The sequence below is a fragment of the Equus quagga genome, chromosome 18 (genome assembly GCF_021613505.1).
Source record: "Equus quagga isolate Etosha38 chromosome 18, UCLA_HA_Equagga_1.0, whole genome shotgun sequence".
NCBI classification, from domain to species: Eukaryota; Metazoa; Chordata; class Mammalia; order Perissodactyla; family Equidae; genus Equus; species Equus quagga.
The window spans coordinates 44,494,753-44,513,726 of record NC_060284.1 but is presented as its reverse complement, the minus strand read 5'-3'; the positions used below and the strand labels follow the sequence as shown (position 1 = coordinate 44,513,726).

General features: G+C 35.6%; 1 protein-coding gene across 3 annotated transcripts in view; it reads left to right on the top strand.

Annotated features, from left to right (window-relative positions):
* The window catches only part of PHTF1 (putative homeodomain transcription factor 1), a 55,678-nt gene that overhangs the window by 25,611 nt on the left and 11,093 nt on the right, over positions 1-18,974 (top strand). For all 3 annotated transcript variants that reach the window (XR_006885968.1, XR_006885967.1, XM_046645060.1), the window contains exons 6-16: positions 4,230-4,386; positions 5,604-5,738; positions 6,940-7,099; positions 8,281-8,454; positions 8,565-8,654; positions 9,656-9,877; positions 12,773-12,901; positions 13,497-13,769; positions 14,533-14,664; positions 15,143-15,229; positions 18,402-18,557. Coding sequence is in view for 1 of the 3 variants with exons in the window: in XM_046645060.1 (XP_046501016.1) it covers positions 4,230-4,386; positions 5,604-5,738; positions 6,940-7,099; positions 8,281-8,454; positions 8,565-8,654; positions 9,656-9,877; positions 12,773-12,901; positions 13,497-13,769; positions 14,533-14,664; positions 15,143-15,229; positions 18,402-18,557 (1,715 nt within the window). In the remaining 2 variants the exon portion in view is untranslated. The remainder of the gene's footprint in view (positions 1-4,229; positions 4,387-5,603; positions 5,739-6,939; positions 7,100-8,280; positions 8,455-8,564; positions 8,655-9,655; positions 9,878-12,772; positions 12,902-13,496; positions 13,770-14,532; positions 14,665-15,142; positions 15,230-18,401; positions 18,558-18,974) is intronic.

The window sequence follows — 18,974 nt, the reverse complement described above, 5'->3', positions numbered from 1 at the left end:
TTGTCTTCCTATTCTACTCTACCATCACCTCTCACATACAGTCTGTCACCAAGTTTGTAAGTTCATCTTTCCAAATATGTCTTGACTCTTTCTTTATCTCAGTCTGTACTGCCACCATCCTAGTCCACAGCACCAGCATCTCTTGGCCTAGACCCCTGAAATCACATCTACTCTGAGCCTTCTTTCTACCGACCATTCTTTTCACAACAATTAGAGAAATCTTTAAAAATGGAAACCATATCATGTCATTTTCCTGCTTAAAACCCTTTAGTGACTTCTCATTACCCTTAGAATAAAAATCCAAACTCCTTACCATGGCCTAAAATGCCCTATCTAATCTGTTCCCTGCTAACCTCTCAGATGTCATGTCTTACCACTTGCCTCCTTGCTCACTCTAGGCATAATGGCCTTTTTTCTATTCCTCACACAGAGCTTTTCTTTCTGTTTGAAACAGTCTTAAGACTTTTCACATGGCTGTCTTTTTTCTCATCTTTAAGATCTGAGCTAAGGTGTAACTTTCATAGAGAGGCCGTCCCTATTTTTACTTACCATTCCCCAGTCACTATCACAGGAATTTATTTTAATTTCTGTATTAATCATCACTACCTGATGTTGTTTTTCTCTTCTCACTATGTGTAGAGACCCAGTATATTCTCTTTATCACTATATCTCCATTGCCTACTAGGAATATTTTGTGAAAGTCAGCACTGTATACCACGGTTATACCTGTGCAAAAGGACATGAATTAGAACAAGGAGTAGATGAAGGTTGGGTTAGGGGAAAGGATTTGGGGTGATTTTTGTCTTCTTTTGTCAGTGTCAGTTTTTTTGAGTTGTTTACATTATAGAGTGAAAGATATATGTATGAATTTACAGATCGAAAACTTTAATTTTTTAAGGTTAGGACAGTGCCATCTGATAGAATTTTGTGATGATGCAAATGTTCTATGTCTGCACTGCCCAGTACAGTAACTGTTAGCCACATGTGACTATTGAGTATTCAGAATGTGATCAGTGTGAATAAGCAACTGAATTTTAACTTTTATTTAATTATAATTGTCTTCATAACTGTTATTTTAAAGGCTGTATAATATTCCATCATATGGACACAACATCATTTAAAACTATCATTTTAATGTCTGTATGAGTCTATGATATGGATTTACCATAAACACCTTTTTATAGCTGCTTAATATTCTATTATACAAAAGTACCATAATTTACATAACTGTTTCCATATTATGAGCATTTAGGTTGTTTCTGGGTTTTTTTCCTATTAATAATGCCATCATGAACAAAAGTTTTCATATTTTATATTATTTCTTTAAAATTTCTTTTCTTTATTATTTATTTAGACTTTAGAATTATTTTTGCATGATCAAAACCAAAAAAAAAAAATTGGAATTTGGGCAAGAATCCTCCCCCCATATGGATATAGATATACATATATTTGAGGGGAATATATTTGGGGAGAAAATTGATATATCTCTCCTTTTAATCAAATCTTCTGTCATATCTCTCAGTAAAGCTTTGTAGAATTTTTTTTCTTACAAGGTCTGCTTAGATCTTGTTAAATTTAAACTCAAATTTGTTTTATTGTGGTAAAATATAAATAGGATAAAATTTATCATCTTAACTATTTTTAAGTTTACAGTTCCGTGGCATTAAGTACATTCACATTGTTATGCAACCGTCACCACTATCCACTTCCAGAACTTTTTTCATCTTTCCAAATTGAAACCTGTACCCATAAAACAATAACTCCCCAGTTCCTCCCACCTCCAGGCTCTGGCAGCCACCATTCTACTTTCTGTCTCTACATTTGACTACTCTAAGTACCTCATATAAGTGGAATCACACAGTACTTATCCTTTTGTGGCTGGCTTATTTCGCTTAGTGTAGTGTCTTCAAGGTTCATCCATTTGTAGTGTGTGTCAGAATTTCCTTCCTTTTTAAGAGTGAGTAATAACCCGTTGTATGTATATATACCATTTTGTTTATATATTCATCTATCTTTGGACACTTGAGAGCTTCCCAAATATTAAAGTAGAATATTTTATGTTTTTATGTGTGTTGCTGCTGCAGATATGAGGTATCTTTTGTTTTTCTTTTTAATAAGTTTTAACTGGTTATTGCTGTTACATTTGAAAGCTATTAGCTTATATTTAAAATTGTTATAGCCAGCCACTTTATTAAACTCTCTCATTAATTCTAATAGCTTTTCAGTGCTTCTTTCAGATTTTTCTAGTTATACGATCATATTATTGGCAAATAATGAAAATTTGGTCTCCTCTTTTTTCATACATTTCATTAAGTTTTGTTGAAATAGTCAACATTTTCAGAGCAGTGAGTAATAACAGTAAAAGTGGTCTCCTTTTTTTCCTCCTGATTCAGAATGTCTCCATTAATATGACATGTGTTGGTTTTACTTATATGTTCTTTAGTATGTTAAGGAAACAGTTTATATTCCTAGTACTTTAGAAAAGATTGACATTTAAGATTAATTACAAATCAGGAACAAATGTTGATTTCTGTGGAATGCGTTTTCACTATTGGAGTCGGGCCACACTTCACAGCTTAATGCACAGTGCTTCACAAGACTGCCCTCTTCAGACACCCGCCTTACTATGGGAGGTCCCTAGGCCTGCCCTCACTTCTGACCAGCTGGCTACAGTTTTGAGGGCCCCCTACTCATTCTCTCAGGTTTAATAATTCACTAGAATGATTCATAGAACTCAGGAAAGTGCTGTACTTACAATTACAGTTGTATTATAGCCAAAGAATACAAATTAGAAGAAATGCATAAGGCAAAGTCTAGGAGGGTTCTAAACAGGAAGTTTTCATCGTCTTCAGGGATCTGTTACCCTTCCAGCCATGATGGGTAGCAATACCTACAGAGTATTGCCAACCAGGGAAGCTCACCAAAGCTTCCATATCCAGAGTTTTTATTGAGGGCTTATTATGCAGCCGTGATTGATGAAGTGACTGGCCAAGTGGTTGAACTCAATCTTCAGCCCCTTCCCCTCCCCAGAGATCAGGCTGATACAATGTGGCTGAAAGGCCCAACCCTCTAATTACATGGTTGGTCTTTTCCGTGGCTACCCCTACATCCTTAGTCACCTCATGAGGATACACTATCAGATATAGTCCAGGGGGCTCACTATGAATAACAAAGATACTTCCATCATTTGGGAAATTCCAAGGGTGTACAGGTTACCACCCTGGAATAAGGGACAAAGGCCTTTTACACAATTGTCAATTGAAATGATTTATATGTATGTGATCAAAGTTGTATCACATTAAATTATTGGATTAAATTAGTTCAGTCAACAAATACTTAAGTGCCTACCATGTCTGTGCCAAGGACTCTTCTAGACTCTGAGACAGATTGCTTACTATCCTTCTAGCATAAACTTTACATGGTCTTGGTGAATTATTCCTTTGTTATATTGTCAAATTTACTTTGATGTGTTTCAGTTATTCATTCAACAAATATTGAGTGCCTCCTATGTGCCAGCTACTGATCTAGGTATAGCAGTGAATGAAACATTTTAGTGGTAAACTTATATGTATACTCACAAGTCAGCAAGCTCTGTAGTTTATTGTTTTGGGCTGTTATTGTTATGTTTGGGTATCAGGGTATTAGGGCATGAAATGAATTTGGTAGCTTTTTTCTCCACACAGGAATAGTTTATATAGCAATAATTATCTTTATGTCAAAGTCTGAAAAAAACTCACCTATAAAATGTATCTGGAAGTTTTTGGAGATAATTTTTTATGTTTTTCTGTTTCTTTCATCATTGGTTTCTTTGGATATTTCACTTACATATACGAAGAGCCAATATAGCATAGTAGTTAAGGCTAATGACTCTGGAGCCTGACTGCCCGTGTTCAAATCCCAGCTTTGCTAATTGCTGCCTGTATAGCCATGGGCCTTGGAGAATGGTGTTCCTCTGAGCAGAACAGAACTTCAAAGTGTCTGTATGATACAGCATCTCATTGTTCTGTGGAGGAAAGCTTTGTGAAATATCTAGATTATCATGCTGCCAGAAAGGGCTTGAGGTTTTCACTCAGCTAATGTGCAGGCAGATTGTATTGCAGGAAGTTAGGTGCCTTTACTTGTGTACTCTTTAAAATGATAGCTTTTTGTAGAAGTAGTTTGTATAGTTACTGCAATTAATTCTAAAGATAAGCCCTATTGTTCTGCATTTTGAAACCTCTTCTTTGTAGTTCTAGCACTCGTGTTATATTTTATGATGCCTATTGTGAATGTGAGTGAAGTCCTGGGACCCTTGTGCCTTATGTTACTCATGGGGACTGTCCACTGTCAAATTGTGTCTACTCAGATAACAAGGCCATCAGGAAACAATGGAAATCGGAGAAGAAGGTGAGATGAGAAACTACACCTGTAGTTGTCTATTTTCTGAGAGAGGCATCATAGAGGTTTAAAATCTGTAATTAAATTAATGAAAAATCTTCCTCTTGCACATATATGTTTCATTATTTTTTGGATTAAAAAAATGAATGTTTTACTTTTCACCTTTCTCCCTGATGCTAAGAAACCTTGTCATGAAATTTTAGCCCCAGGTGAGATTTTTGTCTTTCAGTACAGTTGTTTAAAAGGGAAATGCCTATTCTATATTATTCTTTATTAAAATTTATCTTAATGATTTTGAAAAAGAGTTCTTTAAAATTAAGTCAATCAAAATTTGGTGAAAATTCACTATAAACAAGGATCTCAGTACATTGCATTAGTGCTACTAAAAATTTTACCTTTTTTCATAATGTATAATAAGAATGGATTTCTAAGTGTTTTTAACTTTTGGTAAAGATTGATTTGACTTTTCTACACATTGAATTTATGTCATGTTTTTATTGGTTATGTGCTGCGTATGAGTTTTGTAACTATTAAAGGTTTCTTACATATATGTGGTATTGTCTTCAAAAAGTTATATATCTTTCCTCAGAATATCTGTAGATCTTTGTTTCCCTAAGCAGTTACTAAATAAGATTTTTTCACTTTGTGCAATGAATTTCAACACATTTATTGTTATTTTTGGATGTTATTTTAAAAACTTTTTTCTTTTCGAAAAAAGAAGACTCCTTAAAAATTCAGTTCAATTGAGTTAATGTTTTCTAAGGAAATCAAATGTTGTGCTGTGTCTCAGTATTTATAGGATATATTTTTTAACTGCATAGAATATCAATAAAAGTGATAGGTTGCTATTATTTTCTGTTCCCCTGATTAAAAGTGACAACTGGGTAGATTTCTGACATCCACATTTAAAGAAATTGTACCTTTTGCCTGTGATGCCTGAAAGACTCTTGGTTATACATATGAAAATTTTCCTTCTACTAATGCTTTTGAATAGTTGTTCTATTTCTTTAAGGATTGAACGAAATGATAGCATTTATTGACTGGTTTGGAACCTGTTTTTGCCTAAGACAGAAATGTTCTTGCATAATTAATTTATCCTCATTATATGAAGTTCACTATACTTAATTTCAGGTAGTAATCTGTTGGTATAATTTCCCATAGGGATATTTGGGCAGAGAGAGAGAATGTGTTGAATAAGCTGAAGTTGTTGAAATATTTTTTTGTAGAAAATTACGAAAAACTGTTAATGGTGATGGGAGCCGAGAAAATGGAAGTAACTCCTCTGATAAAGTCAGAGGAGTAGAAACTTTGGAATCTGCACCCTTTATTGGTGGTTTTTGGGGGACTCTCTTTGGCAACAGGTGGGAAGTCTTACAATGGAATTTTTACTTGATTTTGTATTCTATTTGTGTTTACATAGTATATAATCTGATTAGGTCATAAGAGTATGCAATGTAAGCATGTTATTGTGGTGTGATTTTTAAGGGTTCTAGAAGGATTTCCTTATTCAAAATGTCTCCAAAGTCTGTCAGGTTACCTATAAGTCCAGTAATCTACCATAAAAGTTTCATTCTGTTTGATCCTTAATGATTTTTTAGACCACAAGCTTACAGAAATATAAATACTTGGAAAGGGTAAATATTTTAAACCATATCAGCCAACATCTTGAGCAAAAGAAGGATTTTGAAAAGGTCAGGTATTTTTCAGTGTGAAAGCAGATACCTGTTTAGAAATGGGAGGCAGGGCGGGAGGCTGTTGTTGGTGGGCCCTAGGACCAGAAGGCAAATGGATCCAAGACAAATTCTACCTCCTTCATGATTTTGCAGGTTGTGACAGCACTAGTATGACTCAAAGAAATACTTATTTTGTCATATATTGATGATTGTGACTCAAAATAAAGCTCTTTTACAGATCCCTTTTTGAAGATGAAGTATGTTCACATATTTTTCTAAAGATATGTTTATACTCTTTAGTTGACGTGCTTTGAGTTCTTCGTGCTGAACATTGTGCCGGTCACTGTGCACCCCTGTTCTCAGTGATTTTACCACCTACTGAGGAAGATAAGAGTTGCGGGTATGATGCAGGCAGAGCAATGTAAGAATATTATAAATGATTACATGCTGACTAAAGCCCACGCAGTTCAGCAGATGGAGTGATTATTCCGGGGTAAAGTCGTCAGCAGGAGTCATGAGGAGCTGAGACTCGCTGGGCTTTGAAGGCCAGGAGAAGGGAAGACATTCTGTGAAGTGACACAAACAGGCGTTGTGAGGTAGGGGTTGACACTGTGTTTGAGAGGGAAAATGGAGAAGACTGTGAACCTACTTCTTGCAAGACTAAAATGTACGGTCTTCCTCTCAATTAATTAAATGAGTCTTTGGCGACTAGAGAGAGCTATAATCTGTCTTTCTATAGCCTTAGCAAGCTAGAAGCCTGAAAAATATGATTTCTGAATTATCTTGATTTCCAGAATAATATATTTTCTCCTCAGAAGAAAGTGATTTCGTGAAAGATACTACTTTCAGATAACTAGTCAGTAATCTTTCTTTCTTTTTTAAAAAATAGGATTAAAAGAGTAAAATTAATATGTAACAAAGGCACTGAAACTGACAATGACTCAAGTTGTCTGCGTCCTATCATTAAGAAGAGACAGTGTCGACCAGAGATCAGAATGTGGCAAACAAGAGAGAAAGCAAAATTTTCAGATGGAGAAAAGTGCCACAGGGTAAGATTTAGATGTATATAAATATAACAAAATCTTTTCTTTCCTGTGTAAAGCTTTCCTATTCTTAGATTCTTTGAGAGATACAAAATGGATACTAATAAGTTTGTGTACTTTGTCTTAACAAATGAAAGGAAAACAACAGGACCTGGAAAGGAGAATATCACGTAAAGACTGTAGCTTATTCCTCTAATTTCTAGGACTAGAATTTGTAACTGCATCTCCTGCTGATCCAGCCTTAGCAGTGGGCGAGTAGATTTTATAAACAGATTAGTGTAGAGGCTGCTGTGTCGTATTCCAGAGAGGCAGTGATAGTATGGTAAGGTTTGGGAAACTTTTTTCTAGATTTAGGTAGAAATAGTCTGCTCTATGTTTAAAGCTAAGTATACTTCTACTTTATAGTCTTGAAATATTTTCTCATTTGTCAGACTGTGGCATTTAGTAATTACAAAAATAGCTAATTTATTTTTTTAAAGATTGGCATCTGAGCTAACTTCTGTCGTCAATCTTCTTCTTCTTCTTTTTTTCTTTTCTTCTTCTCCCTAAAGCCCCCAGTACATAGTTGTATGTTCTAGTTATGGGTCCTTCTGGTTGTGCTATGTGGGACGCTGGCTCAGCAAGGCCTGAGGAGCGGTGCCATGTTTGCGCCCAGGATCTGAACCAGCAAAACCCTGGGCTGCCAAAGCGGAGCACGTGAACTTAACCACTCAGGCCCGGGGCCAGCCCCCAAAATAGTAGTAATTTTGAGCCATTACTGCAACCAGGCACTATTCTAAGTGTTTTACATGTAGTAACTCATTTAACTGTTCCAACAACTCTGTGCGATAGGTACTTGTGTTATTATCATTGCCTTTCCAATGAGGAAACTGAGCCCCAGCGAGACTGAGTTACTTGCCTAGGGCACATAGCCAGTAAGTAGAAGAGCTGTGATTCAGACTTGAAGTTTGACTCGAGCCTGTGCTTCTAACCTCTGCAGAATACTCCCTCATCATTTAGGCTCTTTAGTTTCAAGAAAGTTTAATATTTTTCTTTATTGAGACCAGGTGATATATAGGTTTGTTCAGTTTTGGTTTAGTTTGCTTTTACTACTTCTCAGTTTTTACATGCTTTTTTGTTTCTATATATGCAGCTTACTAGAGTATTTTGGGCTGTCGCCTGTGAGGAAATTGCTGTTCTCTTTGTAGGAGGATTTTAGGCGTGTGGGTAATGGGATTTCAGATGATCTGTCAAGTGAGGAAGACGGTGAAGCCCGGACACAGATGATGATACTGCGTAGGAGTGTGGAAGGGGCCTCCAGTGACAATGGTTGTGAGGTTAAGAATAGAAAATCAATCCTTTCAAGGCATCTAAGCTCTCAGGTAATTTTTATTTTAGTTTATATAAGTATAGGCATTAACTCCTAAATCATTGAATAGTAACAAGGTATTTAACATGTTTTCCTATTGTTTGTTGGCTTAATTTTTGGCAGGTAAAGAAAACCACTACTAAGTGGTGTCATATTGTGCGGGATTCAGATAGTCTGGCTGAATCAGAATTTGAATCAGCAGCCTTCAGTCAGGTAATGTATCCTTTTGAGAGATCACTGTTCAAGGCATATTCTTGAGTGTAATATCTTTATCCATTATTTTTTTATTGGTTATCCTAAAGTAGTGTTTGTTTGCCTGCCCCTCCCCTGCCTCCGTCTGTCTACCTATCCAGCAGCTTTTATGACTACTCACCCCCAGAAAGAAAATGAACTCTTTTTCACTTTGACTCTAATCTTAAAAGTATCATAGATGATGCTCAGAAAGAGATTCTTCAATTCCCAGATGAGGAAAAGACTACTCAATATTCACTTGGAATATGGAGTTTATTCTTAAGCATCATTCCTATCTAAGTGGGATTGACACTGAGGAGGACAGATTTTTGAGAAAGGACCCCTGAGAGGTGAGAGCAGTAAATCTCATCAGGAAAGCTAATGGGCATATTGTACGTTTGGAATATTATAATTCAGAGGTGAGCAGAGTAGATGGTGGTAGTGTGGGTTTTGTTTTGATTGACAAGGCAGTCAGGGTTGTGGAAAAACTTTCATATTTACATTGGTACTTCAGGAGAGCTGCATTGTCTGTCATTTTCTCTGCCTGATTATCCTTTTCCATGGATAATCTCTGGACGTGACTAGATCTGCAATGAAGCTCACGATATTTAGAGTAGGCAACACTTTGGGTATGTCAAAAGACTCAGCCACACCTACATCCAGGGAATGCCCTCTGGATGTGCTTGCAGGAGTCGCTCCCATCCAGGGCACCTTAGTTGAACAATCCCATGACTTGGCAATAACTTCTTAGAAGGAGTCCTTTTAAAGTCCTGCTTGTTGGAGAGTCATCAAAGTTTAACATTTAAATATAAAATGTATTATTGCTATGTGGAACTTTGTGAACAAATGAATACATGGCGATCAACTTATGAAAGCTTGCCAGCTATCACCATAGATAACTTGTTTTAATTTTATTTCAGATATAGAATTGTTTTTAAAAATGAATGAAAAAAACATTTTTTGCTTTTTGTTTTCCTTTAAAGGGCTCTAGGTCTGGCATGAGTGGTGGCTCTCGAAGCCTCAACATGTCGAGAAGAGATTCAGAAAGCACCCGCCATGACTCTGAGACCGAGGATATGTTATGGGATGACCTGCTGCATGGCCCAGAGTGCCGGTCGTCTGTCACCAGTGACAGTGAGGGGGCCCATGTGAATACCCTTCACTCAGGGACCAAACGTGACCCCAAAGAGGATGTTTTCCAGCAGGTTTGTAAAGGCGATAATAATAATAGCTAATATTTATTGTGTACTTACCATGTGCCAGGTACTGTATTATCTCATTTAAATTTATAGTACTCCTATAAGGTAAATACTATTAATATCCCTAATTGAGAGATGAGGAAATTGAGTGTATTTTGTAAGTGAAGATGTTGGGATTAGAACTCAGGGGGAAGTACTGTAGAGTTGCCCTAACCTAAATTTTTCTTCATGATCCTTTTTCTCATTATTTTCCTTAGAATGATCCTTAATGTTCATTTTTATATGAACAGAGTTATTTGAATGGTACATCAACCTCATATTATATTTTTATAGACATCACAGTATATTATATATGAATTACTAGGAAATGGTGTTGCTTGCTTGTCTAATAATGTATAATGTATAAATAATGTATAATGATGCTTTTAATTTTAGATTTTATATTAATATCATAAAATCAGATAAACCTGGAATTAGAGATTCCTTGGAAGGTATTTCAACCTTCCAACAATGTAAGAATTCATTCTACACTTGTAGAAATTCTTTTACCATCCGTCACGTGGTGATAATAGTTCCTGCTTCTTAGGAATATTGTGATGTATCTAATGAGATCATACACAGTGCTTAGCACAATGCCTGGCAAAGAGTAACCACCCAATAAATGTTAGCAGTGTTATTAACATCCCCATCGGGGGATCAGTCAGCCTCTGCTTAAATACTTCTGGATCTGTAGTGATTATTACTTTATGAGACAGCTTATTCCACTACTGGACAGATTGAATGATTAAGGAATGGTTCTTGCATCAACTTTTCAGATGTTTAATGACAATGATCATGATTCTTCTTAGTTTTTTTGTCCTTTAGGCTAAATATTTCCATAGTGACTTACAAATAGTGGGTGATGGATATTCATTTGTTTAATTATTGCATTTTCTTGATTTCTAAGATATTGATTTCTTTGATCACATTGATACACATTTTCATGAAAAAAATCCTGCTTCATTAAATATACAATTTTTTAAAAGTAACCACAAAAAACATAGATTTTCTCATTAAAGTTTTAAGCTTCATTCTCCAATTTGCTATCAAAGTTTGAATCTAAATATTCTTTACACTCAGACTGAAGATCCATCTAAATTACATTAGCCCTCAGTAGTTATGCATAGCATCACGATGATCTTGACCTCCATTGCACTTTTGGGATTAGAGTATAGTTTTAAGGCATATATAAAAATAACTAGGTAAGATTAAACTCAGTGTCAAACAGAATTCATCATTTCCCAATTCCCCCACCTAACCCACTCTTCTTTTATTCCCCATGTTTCTGAATGCCACCACTAACCACCAAAGGCAGAAACCTTGGAGTCGTTCTTGACCCACTCTCTCCACCATGTTTCTAATTGGTCATCACATTCCCTTGATTCTACTATATAATATTTGCGTTTTTCCATCTGTGTCACCCTGCTTGGTGTGCAGACCATCATCAGCTCTTACCTGGATCATTACAACAGCCTCTCTAGGCTTGCTCGCCTTTGTTTCATTGTCCAAACTGCAGCCAGAATGATGCTTCTAAAATACAAATCTGATGCCATTCCCCTTAAAATCCTTTAATTGCTTTTTTTTCCCCTTCTGGATTGTTTGCTTCTGTTCCTTTATTTGCTCTGATACATTCTCATCTCTGGCCATTCCTTCTCTGCTCCTCACACAGCATACTTTAAATCAACTGAACTTCCAGTTTCTGAAATGCACCATTCCTCATATGCTTCTGGGCCTTTACACAGACTGATTTATTTGCCTGGAACACACTTTTCTCCAATACCCATTCCTTCAGCTCACTCCTTTTTGTTTTTCGGGTCTTGGCTTGAGTGACACTTCTTAGACAGCCTTTCCTATATACTGCTTATGCACCCTTTCCTTCCCTTATCGTGGTGTATGATCAAACTTCTTTATTCTGTCTCCTTCATAAGTCTGTAAGTTCTTTGATGTAAGGGCCACATCTGTGTTGTTCTCCATTGTATCCATAGTGCATGTTACATAGCGGGTTCTTGATAATTATTTTCTTGGCTAAATCAATGAATAAATCAATAAATGCTCATCAGCATTATGCTAAGCATTGTGGTAGAAAGAAAAGAAATACAGCATATGGTCCTTTTTTAGACACTTATATTTTAGTTTGGGGACAAGATAATTATATCGGTAATAAGTAGAGGACACTATAAAAGCATCATTTAATTAGATGCTAATTTGTCCGATGTAGACTATAAAGGTTTTTAATTTCAGAGAAGGGCAAAATGAGTGAGGCTTCTGGTGATTAGAGAGGACCATGTTGGTGAAATGGGACTTGAGTTGGTAGTTAAAGAATAAGATGTGATATGGTCGAGGAAAATAGAGGGCTGTTTTCATTTGACCTTCTTCTCTGGAGCTTTCTAAGTTTTTCTGTGTTCTGATTAGACCAGAGAAAGGCTTAAGTCCTCAGTCACTCATGTGATATCTAAGGCCTTTTAGCACCTCTCCTACCTAACTTCCTGCTACCCCTGGTATAGCTGCATTGCTCTAGAAGTACTTTCCTCCTTAACATTTCACGAATATGCCAAGCCTATCCTCGCTTCCATATGTTTAGAGAGCGAAGCAACCTTGGAGATCATGCAATCCTACCTCCCATCATTATGGAAGACATTTAGCCTTTCTCCAGGTAAAAAAAATGGCTAAGTACAGAAAAAAGGACCAGAAATCAACCTCATAGAGGTGGTAATTACAGTGATGAGCTTTGTGAGGGAGAGAATAAAATGATGAGGCTGAAATTGGTGAATGTAGCCTGATAGCTGGACAAAAGGAAAAAAAAAATCTAATGGGGAAAGAAAGAAAGAGTGGCTAGAAATACTTTTATATTTTTCTTCTCAGAACCATTTATTCTGGCTTCAGAACTCAAGTCCTGCCTCTGATCGAGTTAGTGCAATAATCTGGGAAGGGAATGAGTGCAAAAAGATGGATATGTCTGTGTTGGAAATAAGTGGCATCATCATGAGCAGGGTAAGATTTAATAAGTTTTCAGATTTTTTAAAAAAAATCTATTTAGTGATCAGCTATTTTGTAGAATATATTTAGTAATCAAAGCACTGACTCAGCTTTTCAAACACAAACATGTATTTTTAATTTTGTAGTCAGTCTTTACTTAGTAGTATATATATATTTAAGTTTTTATTGAGATTATGAGTTTACAACCCTGTGAAATTTCAGTCATACATTATTGTTTGTCAGTCGTGTTATAGGTGCACCACTTCACCCTTTCTGCTCACCCCCCACCCCTCCTTTCCCCTGGTAACCGCTAATCTGTTCTCTTTGTCTACATGTTTAACTTCCACATATGAGTGGAGTCAGGTAGTATATATATTTTTATATATAAAATATATACATATATTACAAAGGTCTCTATGAGTATGATCAATTGTTCGGGTTCATATAAACCTAATTTTTAATAGGATCTAAAAGTCATAAATCTGTACATCATTTTTATTTGTACTTCTTTTAGATTTAAAAGAGATTTAGTAAATAGTATTTGATAAATACTGCTTCATAACTCCATTTAGCTATGCAATAACGATGGACATTTTAAATTAATTCCCAGGTTAATGCATATCAGCAAGGAGTAGGTTATCAGATGCTGGGAAATGTCGTCACCATCGGATTAGCATTTTTTCCTTTTTTACATCGACTTTTCCGTGAGAAGAGCCTTGACCAGCTAAAGTCCATTTCAGCTGAGGAGATCTTGACTCTCTTTTGTGGGGCACCACCTGTTACACCTATTATTATTTTGTCTATAATTAATTTTTTTGAACGATTGTGTCTTACTTGGATGTTTTTTTTCATGATGTGTGTGGCAGAGAGAACATATAAACAGGTCGGTAGAAAGTTAAGTAAAATTTCTTACCTCTGCTTTTGAATATGATTTTCCATTGAGTTGTTTTTGTTCTCTTGATTTGTTCTCTAAAAGTTAACGTGGGCAATGAAGAATTGATAAGTGGATTTTGGTATTTGTGGGTTTAACATTTGTGATGTTGGTTATTCACAAGTGACATGTAATCCGAAATTTTGCTGAGCCCATGTGTAGGACTAAGTGGCTTAGCCAGTAAGTGAACCTAGCCGACTGCTTAGCACCTGCACCTCAGTGTGCCTTTGCTGTTTTTCAGCCATAGCATATGTAGTCATTCTCACAGTGAAAATGTTTCTGTGAAAAATGGTCAAGTGAGAAATAAATTGATTGAAATTTGGTAAGAGTTAGGGACTGAGGGCTTAATATGTTGGTGATATGTGCAAAAACCATGATTTTGAATGGAAATGTAATTTAGGAGTAAACCAGAATTCTGTATAAAGCATTTGAGTTTGTGAAGTTGGTGATTCACAAAGGTCTCCACAGAATATTCCTTGAAAATGCCAAGAGTGTACCATGTTGTGAAGAAGTATATTACTGTGTAATGTGCTTTGGAAGCAATAGGGTAATGAGCTATTAACAGTTTTTTCACTGCCTTCATGATCACTGATTAGAATTTCATCTTTTTAATATTTTCTATATGCTGGGAATATTGTTTACAATTATATAAATATACACACAGAGAAGCATATGTACATTTCACTTTGTGATTTTTTTTTTTAACCTCCTCCAGAGATTTTTATTTGCAAAACTCTTCAGCCATATTACTTCTGCCAGGAAAGCTAGGAAATATGAAATACCTCATTTCAGACTTAAAAAGGTGGAGAACATTAAGATATGGTTATCACTGCGTTCCTTTCTAAAGGTGAGTTTTATTTGACTAATAATAGAATATACACAAGAATATGCAGAAAACATGCTCATTGAAATTTCTGGCAGCAGATACTCAATAGGCAATGTAGTTCTGTGTGCTGGACAGATTATATCAGTGGCTGCCAGACTTTCTGGACACCAAGTGGGAAGTGATCTGTCTGCAAAGCTGGTAGAGATAAGTAAATAAGAGCTTAGAAAGGGAAAAGAAAATTTAAATTTTTAGGGCAGAGTGATAAACTGAATACTGTATCTTTTTCTGACTTCTTGGGAAGTATTCCAGCTGAAAATATGTCAGTGAATCAGTCACACCCTTAATTTGGAACAGCATGGATTTTGGTGCTTAATTAAAGTGAAGATGTCCAAAAGATATTAAAATTCTGTGTCAGAATCTTCTTATTAACATTTGTCTTCACATTAATGTATTAAAATTCGCTTGTCTAAAACATTAACGTCTGTGTCTCACTCCACAGAGACGGGGACCCCAACGTTCCGTTGATGTGGTCGTGTCTTCAGTGTTCTTACTGACGCTTTCAATCGCTTTCATCTGTTGTGCCCAGGTAAGAGCTTCACAATGTTTTAATGAAAAATGGAAATTTTCTTATAGGGTACATTTTCTATTAAAATAGTTCAGTGTGTGTGTGTGTGTGTATTTTTTTTTTTTTGATAAAGAACAGAAATTTAATTCTCACACCTCTGGAGGCTGGGGAGCCCAAGATCAAGTGCCAGCAAGGTTATGTTGAAGTACATATATTTTTAATGTGTCTAAATATCTTTTGCTATTTTGAATACTTGTTAATTTTCCTAACTTTTGAAATGAGAATAAAGGTAATTTTGAAGTCTTTTAAGTCACTAAGATCACTCTAATTTGATTTTAGTTGGTAATTTTTGATTGATAATAAAGCTATCATGATGGTTACAAAATAGCGATTTTTCTAACTCCATCATTCCTTCTACATTTATTGGTTGTCACTCTAAGGTAGACTTTTCCTTTCTTTCCAATCATTTATTTATTCATTCATTTATTTATTACACTATGGACTCATGTATTCTTATTTTTATCCAATGGATTATAATCTATTACTATATTTGTTTTGATGTCTAAATTGTCCCAGATTTGGCCAGTGGGAGACCCTTGAAACTCCTTCCTGTGTCCTTTTGACAGGTCCTTGTATGTTTTTTTTTTTTTTTTTGGCACTTCTGTGCTTTCTTCATTACAAGAAGTTACAAGCTTATCTCGTACTTTCCCATTTATTGAGTTTTAACTTAATTCTATTGTGGTCAGAGAATATACTCTGAATGTTTTCAGCCCTTTGAAGTATGTAGAGAGGCTTGCTTTATTATCCAGCACATGGTCAGTTTTATGAAATTTTCCATCAGCACTTTGAAAGAATTTGTATTCTGTCGTTTTGGGGAGCAATATTCCATATATGTAAAGTAGTCCAATAGTTGCATTGCTGAAATCTCCTATATCCTTATTCATTTTTTTGGTCTGCCTATTCTGTCAGCCATTGATAGAGGTGGGTTCAAGTCTACTATGATGGTGGATTTATCTTTTCCTCCTTTTATTTCTGTCATTTTTTGCTTCATATATTTTGAAGCTATGTAACTAGATGCATACAGATTTAGAATTGTTATCCACCTTCTTGGTGGATTGACTTTTATGTCCTCTTATTTTTTTCCTCAATCGAGGATCCAATTCTCAATCTAGAATCACATATTGCATTTAGTTTTGATGTCTCTTTAGTGTCCTTTAATCTGGAATAGTATCAGGCTTTCTTTATCTTTCAGGACCTTATGAAATGTCTCTATTTCTAATGTTTCTTAAAGTCTACTACATTTGGTATTAATTTAACTATACCAGCTGTCTTTTGATTGGTTTTTGCATGTTATGTCTTTGTCCACCCTCTTTCACTTATTTTCTTTTCATATTTTAGTTGTATCTCTTGTAATCATCATAGTCTTTTTCAATTGCTTGTTTCTTAATTCATCCTTACGGTCTTAGTGTTTTGGAGTACGTAGCCCATTTAAACTTAGTGTAGTTACTATAACTACAAATACTATTTTTTCCTATTTGGTCTACCTGTTAATTTGCCTTTTCTCCTCCTTTTCTTGCCATGTTTTATTAATCAGATATTCTTTAATATCCCATTTAATCCTGTTAACTTGTTCTACGTTCTTTTACTACCGCTGACCCCAGAGATTATGACTGACATCCTTAGCTTATTGTAGTATAATTAAATTATTAATTTACCACTTCCTTGATAATGCTAGGACCTTAGAATACTTTATCTCACTTACTCACTTTTTGTGTTATTAGCATTCTTCATTTTAATTTTACATATATTTTAAACCCACAAGGTATAATTATTGTTTTTTGTAGTCAATTATTCATATATATTTACCTACATATTTACCCTTTCCATTGCTTTTCATTAGTTCCTGCATTTCTGTGTTTTTGTCTGGGATTACTTTCCTCCTGCTTAAAGAATCTGCTGATGATGAATTCTCTCTTTTTGTTTGTTTGAAAATGTCTTTTATCAATTTCATGTTTGAAGGGTATTTTCACTGGCTATAGATTTCTAGGTTGCCAGTTACATTCAGCACTTTTAGGATTCTCTTGTCTTCTGATTTCCGTATTTTATCTTGAGAAGTCAGCTGTTAGTCTTATTGCTGCTCCTTTAGAAGTAATGTCCTTTTTCTCTGGCTGGGTTTAAGAGTTTTTCTTTGTGTTTGCTTTTATAGCAGTTTGGCTGTGGTTTGTGGATTAGTTACTTATTGCTGCTGAAGAGGTGAGCCTTGGTTGCTGCTAGTTGTTACTTTCCTCCCCTAGTTACTACTAATTGGCAGGGGTGAACACCTGATCCAGACTAAGCTAAATGTATTCTCTCTTTTGGAAATTAGAACTGAGAACCTGAGATATCAGTGGTGGACTTTGGAGAAGAAAGGTCAGTGGGGCCAGTAGGGTACTATGACAAACCAAAGCTGGAACAAGTCAAAGTTAGGGGGGAGCAGTAAACAAGGGTCTTACGAGGCCATGGAATTAGTAAGAAGAGTGGCAGTGGGAGCCCCTGGCCCAGTGGAAGGGAAATGGAGACGGCACTTGCTCAGTGAATTCCTGTTTTTCAAAAGCTCTGCATTTGGTTTTTGTGAGGGTTTTCTGTATATTTTTTCAATAGATTTCATTTTTACCTTGGGCTTACTTGCGTAAATTTCTTTACTTTTCAGTCAACAAAAACTTTTACCAGAAAACTCGTGACACAGGGTGCATTCTATAGCTGGTAGCTGCTGCTGTTCAGATCCTAAAGTGGAGTCAAGGACTGATCTTCAGCATTTTCTAGTCGTATCAGTGGGATGGGCTGCCTGTTTTAGGGAGCTCTTCTAGTTATAATGCATAGTTAGTACTTTGAAGAAGGGTCACCATATAATTGTGAGTGGGCACACTGGTAGGTAAAGAAGCTGGAAGTGCGTTTGTCTGATTTTACTTATGATGTTTTCCTCCTTTGTTACTTCTAGACCCTTGCTGTCTTTCATACAAAGGAGAAAATCTGGGAAACTGAGAGAAATACATAATGACTAATTAAATAGATAACACTTCAAGTATTAAAACTCTTCTGCTTTGAGTATTAAAATAGTGATATCTTGTAAATGTTTTGAAATTGCTAGAGTAAAGGAGTAATTATAGATTTTAAGACAAATGAAAAGCATAACTTTTTTTGGTTCTTTATATAGGTTCTCCGAGGACATAAAACTTTCCTGAATGATGCTTATAACTGGGAGTTTTTGATCTGGGAAACAGCTTTACTACTTTTCTTACTGCGCCTGGCCTCATTGGGATCTGAAACCAATAAGAAATACAGCAATGTTTCAATATTACTTACTGAACAGGTATTGATTGGTCCCTGTCAGTTTGGTTCAGTGGCATAATAAGATTTGTGCAGAAGATTCAGGGTTGAGTATAGATTCTGTCACCTTCCAGCTATATGACCTTACAAGTCACTTTGCCACTATGTAATGTTTCCTCCTCATAAAATGAGGTTGATATCTTCCCTACCTGCTCCCAGGATTGTAAGAATTCATATCTAATGGATTGAAGATACTTTATATTTTATAAAGGCATTTTTATTGGTGGTAATGGAGCATGCTTTTAATCTCATATTCTACATCAAGTGTTAGATCTTTAGAGTACTTGTCATTTAAGTATGTTTCATAAGCTTCTTGTATTTCTTCATTTCAGCTGTAGAATCCATTCAGTGTTTGGAAATCCTTGCTCTTTAGTATGTGAATAGATACTAGATTGGGAAA